The sequence below is a fragment of the Geotrypetes seraphini genome, chromosome 16 (assembly GCF_902459505.1).
Source record: "Geotrypetes seraphini chromosome 16, aGeoSer1.1, whole genome shotgun sequence".
Lineage (NCBI taxonomy): Eukaryota > Metazoa > Chordata > Amphibia > Gymnophiona > Dermophiidae > Geotrypetes > Geotrypetes seraphini.
In genome coordinates, this window is record NC_047099.1 from 14,459,107 (window position 1) to 14,466,162 (window position 7,056).

Here is a 7,056-nt window from a genome sequence, read left to right on the forward strand (position 1 = left end):
TTGCAATTAACTAATGATCTCTTTTACTAAGCTGCAGTAGAGGTGTCTACCATGGCCTGGGGTGCTAAATGCCCCAACAATGCTCCAATACTCATGGGAATTCTATGAGTATCAGAGTATTTAGTGCTCTGGGCCATAGTAGAAACCTCTATGTCATTTTAGTAAAAGGTATGTGTGTGTGTGGGGGGGGGGGGGGGAAGGGCGGGGGTTAATGTTGGTTAAAAAATATATATGTACTTGTAGCCATTGCATACAAAGAAATACACTAGTCTATGGCAGATCAGAGATTTCCAAGAAAATTTAGAGGAAAGCATAGATCTGGAATGCCTGAAAAGCCATTGCATGAAATCCACTATAAAATAAAAGTATATTTTAAAATGTCCCATTTTAGGGTCAAAATGAAATCATATTATGAAACATTTTCTTTTCTTTTGAACACTTTGGTACCTTTATTTAAATTTTTTTTTTTTTACATAACATATGGAAGGCCATTTTTTGAAAGAGTGTTCAAGTCTATTTCCTACAAGATGTCCAAAAGTCGGAGTGGAGAAATATCCATTTTCAAAATCATTGTACGTCCAATTTTTTTTTTGTCTGAAAATTGCCTACTTAGATGCCTTGGTCATCAGGACATTCACCCCCTCTTTTACTAAGGTGCACAAACTGATTAGCGCACGGTAATCAAATTAGCATGCGCTAAATGCTAATGTGTCCATAGACTAACATGCACGCGTTTTCATTTAGCTTGTGCTAATTGGTTAGTACACCTTAGTAAAAGAGGGCCTCAATCTTATCTTATCTTTTTTTGGTCATTTTGAAAATGTACAAATGCAAGCCATTTGGACATAATAGGGGCAACTATTTATACTACAATGGCCATACAGACATTCCAGCAGAGCAGTGGGGTAGCTTAGAGGGCACTGCTGTGAACTTCGCATAAAGGATTTCAGAAGGACATCTTACTATAATTCTTCTAATGTATGGCAAGCTCTCCAAAACTCCCCTAAAACTCCCCTAAAACTATGCCTACCTGTCTACTACCCCTATAGCCCTTATGGCTGCAGGTGGCACCTATTTGACAATATAGTAGGATTTTGGTGGGGTCACACTTTCCACTATAAATGTAGTAGTTGGAGTGGTTTATGGGCCTAGGTCAGGGGTAGGGAACTACGGTCCTCGAGAGCCGTATTCCAGTCAGGTTTTCAGGATTTCCCCAATGAATAGGCACTGAAAGCAGTGCATGCAAATAGATCTCCTGCATATTCATTGGGGAAATCCTGAAAACCCGACTAGAATAAGGCTCTCGAGGACCGGAGTTCCCTACCCCTGGCCTAGGTCCTCCTCTAAATGGCTCACTAGCCCACTCGCAAGAGCAAATATGGAACACACAAAAAAGGGACAAAAACCTCACGTAAAGTCAAACAACAGAGGAACAATTGGGGAGTGGTATAGACCAGGTCAACCTTGGGGTAGACAATCTTTATTTATATAAATCAAACTTACAACTATAATACATATAAAATCACATGAAAAGTCAAAATGTATGGAAAGCCTTGTTTTGGAGTGATGTAATCAATGACCCAAAGTCCTATTTTGGACTTTTCCATGTGAATTTATATGTATTATAGTTGAAAGTTAATTTATACAAATAAAGATTGTCTACCCCAAAGTTGACGTGGTGTATCCCACTCCCCACTTGTTCTTCTGTTGTTTCACTAGCCCACTCACCAGGACTTCCCCTGATGCAGCCTGGTGATCTGGCAAAACAAGGATAATGGTTAGGATTTTGAATTCTTTTGCTGGAACAGTGAAATTTGTGGACTTACTGAAGTATTTGAAGATTTAAAGACTTGAAGATTTTGTAAACAATTGAGGACTATGAACTGAATATCTGATTCTCCAGCTAAAGATAAGCGTTTTTCTAACTTTCCTGTGTAGACAGTGGTTTTGACCTTTTTGAGATATGGAGAAAGTTCTCTGTGGAGGCTTTTTTTAATGCCAACGATAAGATTGAAGGCAACTAGAATTTTCTATATTTAAGCTGCTACTTAAATTTGAGGCTTTTTTCTCCACATGTTTGTGACTGCTGGATACTCTGTAGGATCTTCCACTGCCTGACTTTGTAACACTTGAAATATAACTGTGACATGAGTTTTGTGCATACAATGACAGAAATGAGCCATGCTCCTAAGCTAGGGTAAGAGGAGTATGATAGTCTCTCAAATTTACTGCTGACACTCGCCATAGTAAGCCCAAAGCTCATGAAACATAAAATATCTGCACTGAGCTTTCATCAACATCTGCTGATCAGCTAAGTGGGCTATTTTCAAGATTTACCTTTATCAGTAAGATGCCCGTAGTGGCATGCACTGAAGACCTGATCTTACTACTACTACCACTACTACAATTTATAGTGCTGAAAGGTATACTTAGTGCTGTAGATTCAACATGCAAAAGATGGCCCCTGCTCAGAAGATTTTATAATTTAATTTGGACAAACAGACAAGACATATTGAAGGGGGAGGGGGAGATTGGGGAGCTTCTTGCAGAGAATGATAGGATGGACAAAGGGACTTTTATGGTGAGTGGGAGTTAAAAGATGAAGGCAGCATCAAAAAAGTGGGATTTTAGCTTGGATTTCAATACTGCTAGATATGGTACCTGACTTAAAGACTCAGGCAGTTTGTTCCCTGGAGTAGGCAGTGGAGGAGAAGGGTACAGCTAGGAGGGACTTGCCTGATGAACAGAGTTTACAGGTAGGAGCATAGGGTGAGAGAAGTGTGGAGAGATATTTAGGAGCTGCAAAGTGAGTGCACTTGTAGGTCAGTGAGAGCAGTTTGAACTGTATTTGGAAATGTATCTTCTGTAGTCTTTGCCATATCTAATACTTTGAAGTGAAAATTTTCAAAGTCATTTGCATGGTAAAGAATTGTTTACTTTTGGGGTCCCTGCTTTCAAATATGCTCTCCCTCAATCTCCATAACAAAGAAAGGACAATGATCCATTCCATCATATTTAGAATATGTTTGCCTTTGTGTAATAGTGATTCCCTAAACTCCAATGAAACTGATTCCAAAATTATAACTTTCAGGAAACCAGATGAGATTTCTGGAAGACCAAGTCAAATATCACATTGATGGAAGTAAGGCACACACAGCAGGGAAGTCTCACACAAAGAACAGCAGGTTTTGGGGTTTTTTTTTCCTTTCTAGATATTGCACAGTCCATAAATATTTCCCGCCAATATTTTTAAAAACAATATGGCTTATTAAGAATAAAAATTCAATTGAATTACTGAACAAAATCCATTTTTCTAGAATCAGAAAATAATAGTAAATATTGAAGAACTAAGGCCAATACTGGGCAGACTTGCACAGTCTGTATCTGTATATGGCTGTTTGGCGGCGGATAGGCTGGGGAGGGCTTCAATGGCTGGGAGGGTGTAGATGGACTGGAGTGAGCTTTGACGGAGACTTCAGTAGTTGGAACCTAAAAACAATAATGGGCAGAGCTTTGGATTCTTGCTAAGAAGAAGAAGAACCCCCCCCCCAACAAATTTTAGATTTAATCAGGTTTGGCAGACTAGATAGACTATTCAGGTCTTTATCTGCCGTCATCTATTATGTTACTATGCAATAATTTTTCTTTCGCCTTCCAGGTAAAACACTGGAAGAATGCAGAGAGAAAACCAAACTGTGCTGAAAGAATTTATCCTCCGTGGATTTTCCATCAATGGAAGAGGACAGACAGTTCTATTTACATTATTATTACTAATCTACATTCTCACATTGATTGGGAATATAACAATCATCGTGTTGGTATGGTCCAACCCAATTCTTCAAAAGCCCATGTATATGTTCCTTGCAAATTTGTCTTTTGTCGAAATATGGTTCACAACTAGCACTATGCCAAAGATGCTGTCTGGTTTGCTGCTTGAAAATAACTACATTTCCTTCAATGGCTGCTTTTTGCAGTATTTTTTCTTCTTCTCTTTGGGTACAACTGAGTGTTTCCTTCTTGCCATCATGGGCTATGATCGATATCTAGCCATCTGCCACCCCCTACGGTACAATGTGTTAATGAGCAGAAGGAATTGTTTGTGTCTTGGCGCTTCTTGCTGGATTTCTGGGTTCATCTGGTCCATGCTGCCTGTAAGCTTAATATCCCAGCTACCTTTCTGTGGGGAAAATGAAATTGATCACATACTGTGTGATACGGGACCACTACTGGAACTTGTTTGTGTGAGGGATTTTACAACAGAAGTTGCATGTTCTATATGTACCTCATCAATGCTCCTTCTTACCTGCTTGTTTACATCTATCACTTATGCTTTTATTATACAAACCATAATAAGAATCCCTTCCTCAGCTGGGCGTCGTAAAGCCTTTTCCACCTGTGCCTCTCATCTCACTGTGGTGTTTATGATGTTTGGATGTACTATGTACATGTATATTAGGCCAGTAGGGAAGCATCCATTGCCTTTTGACAAGTTGTTGGCTACGATGTACACTATTGTAACTCCTTTTCTGAATCCCATAATCTACAGTTTACGGAACAAAGAGTTCGTGAAAGTGGTGCGAAAGGTCATTGGTCATTAAAATTGAACTTCATTTTGTGTCCCTTTAATTTATCAGTACATTTGAAACATGTGCTTATATAGAATTAATTTACTTTCTCTCTATTGTTTCTTTCTGTTCAGGAACTACCTTTAATCTAGCCATTAATCCAAATAGTGAGAAAACTCACAATCTCACAATAGTGAACACATTCTCTCCCTCTCCCTCTCTCTCTCTGTATATATGTATATATATTGTTATTGTTGATATTTTATGTATTGGACAAGTATTGTATTTGAATTATATACATAACAATGTAATCCACATAGATATATGTGGACAATAAATTTTTAAAATAAATAAATATATTCAACTACTTTACAGTTTATATCAGTTGTATTTTTTTATTATTTTGTTATCCGCTTTGAACCACTGTTAGTGGGAGTTTGCAGAATGCAAGAGCTAGAAAACATAACATATTGCTCTCTATACAGAATCTCAAAAAAAAAAAAAAAAGCCCCTGAATTATGTGACTGTGAAATGAATGTTTTTTGTGCACTAGTTGAATATTATTATTTATGGTAAAATATTTTTGTCACTAATTGCACACTTAAGCAAAAAAATGAGGTTTTTTTTTTGACCTGTGATAATAACCATTGTTCCCCACTGTGTCCTGGAATTAAGCCATGAGCTTTAGGCACAGGACATTTGAGGTCTTTTCCCCTTCATTATTGACATCGTTTACCTTTTTGTCTTGTGTTCATTTTTATTTTCTCAATATAGAATAAAAATAATAATAAAAAATACTTATGGAAATCAGTTCTTTCTATTAAAAAATATTAGCAATAATTTTTTTTTTTTTAAATCAACAGCTATGTAGAGAGAAAGGGTGCCATCTATAATAATACTGTGAATAAATATTAGCAGCAAATCTTATCCAAGGGTTAATTCTTCTGAAATTCTTTGAGAAAACACAATTCCAACTCATAGTACAATCCCTAATACTAGGCCAACTAGACTACTGTAATACTCTCTATCTCCCCTGCCCTGCAACAATAACCAAACAACTACAAACAATCCAAAACACAGCACTAAGACTCATCTACTCATTGAAGAAACATGAACACATTACAGAAGCATATCTCAAATCGCATTGGCTTCCAATTCCAGCAAGAATACAATTTAAATTCTACTGTCTACTATTTAAGACTTTATACGGAGATAGCCCAAACTACCTGAACAACCGCCTCATCCACAACACCTCAACCAGACATAGGAAAACTCACACCCCATTCACACACCCCCAATCAAGGAGATTAAACGGAAAAAACTATATGATGGCCTCCTAGCCACTCAAGCAGCCAAACTAGACAACCAAATCGCCAATCTACTGACGGCATCCCCAGACTACAAAACATTTAGAAAAAAAATAAAGACCATACTCTTCAAGAAATCCCTGAAAAAGAAATAACACTGCAAGTTTCAAATCCTGCCTCTCACAATAGCCCCCAACCCAAAACAACTAGCCATATTCATTTCTTACTTTCCTTGAAAATGACCAAATATCTTTTTGTAATATCTTTTTGTAATACATCCTCGATAATTCTTTTGTAATCCGCCTTGAACCGCAAGGTAATGGTGGAATAGAAATCCCTAATGTAATTTAGGTTAGATAGGGAAATGGGGTAACATATGGGGGTTGAAGGGAGAGAGTAAAAGGGTTAAGGGGTGATAAAGGCAGATAGAGATGGTTGCAGGGCAGAGATACAATAATTAGTCAAGAATGGGCATTGTATTGGGATTGACTGGATACAGTGGGTTTCAGGTTTTGGCAGACTCCTGGGTATTTTAAGTTAGGAGGGGGTCATGCAGAGGAAACAGATAGTAACTATTACTGTGAGGATTTCTTCATCCATAGTTTCATAGTTTATTAAAATTTGATTAAACGCTTTACATAAAATTGTACAACAAAAGTTGTTTAAAATAGCCACAATTTATTTTCTGTTGGCTCTGGGCAATTTATTTTTCTTATCAGTTGGGAATAATGGAGGGATGATTTTAGGGTGTAGGGGCAGTCATAGGAAATGGTAGAAGGAACAAGGGAAAAAAGAGTGGGAGAATTACGAGATGCAGCAAAGGGAAGGGGTAAAGGAAGAATACGGGAGAAATGATGGTATATGCTTCTGTGCATCACCAACCTGACTGAAGACATAAGAACATAAGAAGTTGCCTCCGCTGAGGCAGACCATAGGTCCATCCTGCCCAGCGGTCCGCTCCCGCGGCGGCCCATCAGGCCCATCACCTGAGTAGTGGTCTATATCTATCTATACCCTTCAATCCCTTTTTCTTCTAGGAATCTATCCAAACTTTCTTTGAAACCATTTAATGTTTTCTTGTTTACAACAGCCTCTGGAAGCACGTTCCATGTATCCACCACCCTCTGAGTGAAAAAGAACTTCCTAGCGTTTGTTCTAAACCTGTCCCCTTTCAATTTCTCCGA

The 7,056-nt window shown here is 38.0% G+C and overlaps 1 protein-coding gene across 1 annotated transcript; it reads left to right on the plus strand.

The window, feature by feature from the left end:
* The first annotated feature begins 3,674 nt into the window (after positions 1 to 3,674).
* On the plus strand, positions 3,675 to 4,598 carry LOC117349705 (olfactory receptor 11G2-like). The gene has a single exon (XM_033923299.1). The coding sequence runs from the start codon at positions 3,675 to 3,677 to the stop codon at positions 4,596 to 4,598; it is 924 nt and encodes a 307-aa protein (XP_033779190.1).
* The last annotated feature ends 2,458 nt before the right edge of the window (positions 4,599 to 7,056 follow it).

What these genes read in the sequence shown, in the direction of transcription:
- LOC117349705 (XM_033923299.1), top strand. Translation starts at nt 3,675, where the DNA reads ATGCAGAGAGAAAACCAAACTGTGCTGAAAGAATTTATCCTCCGTGGA.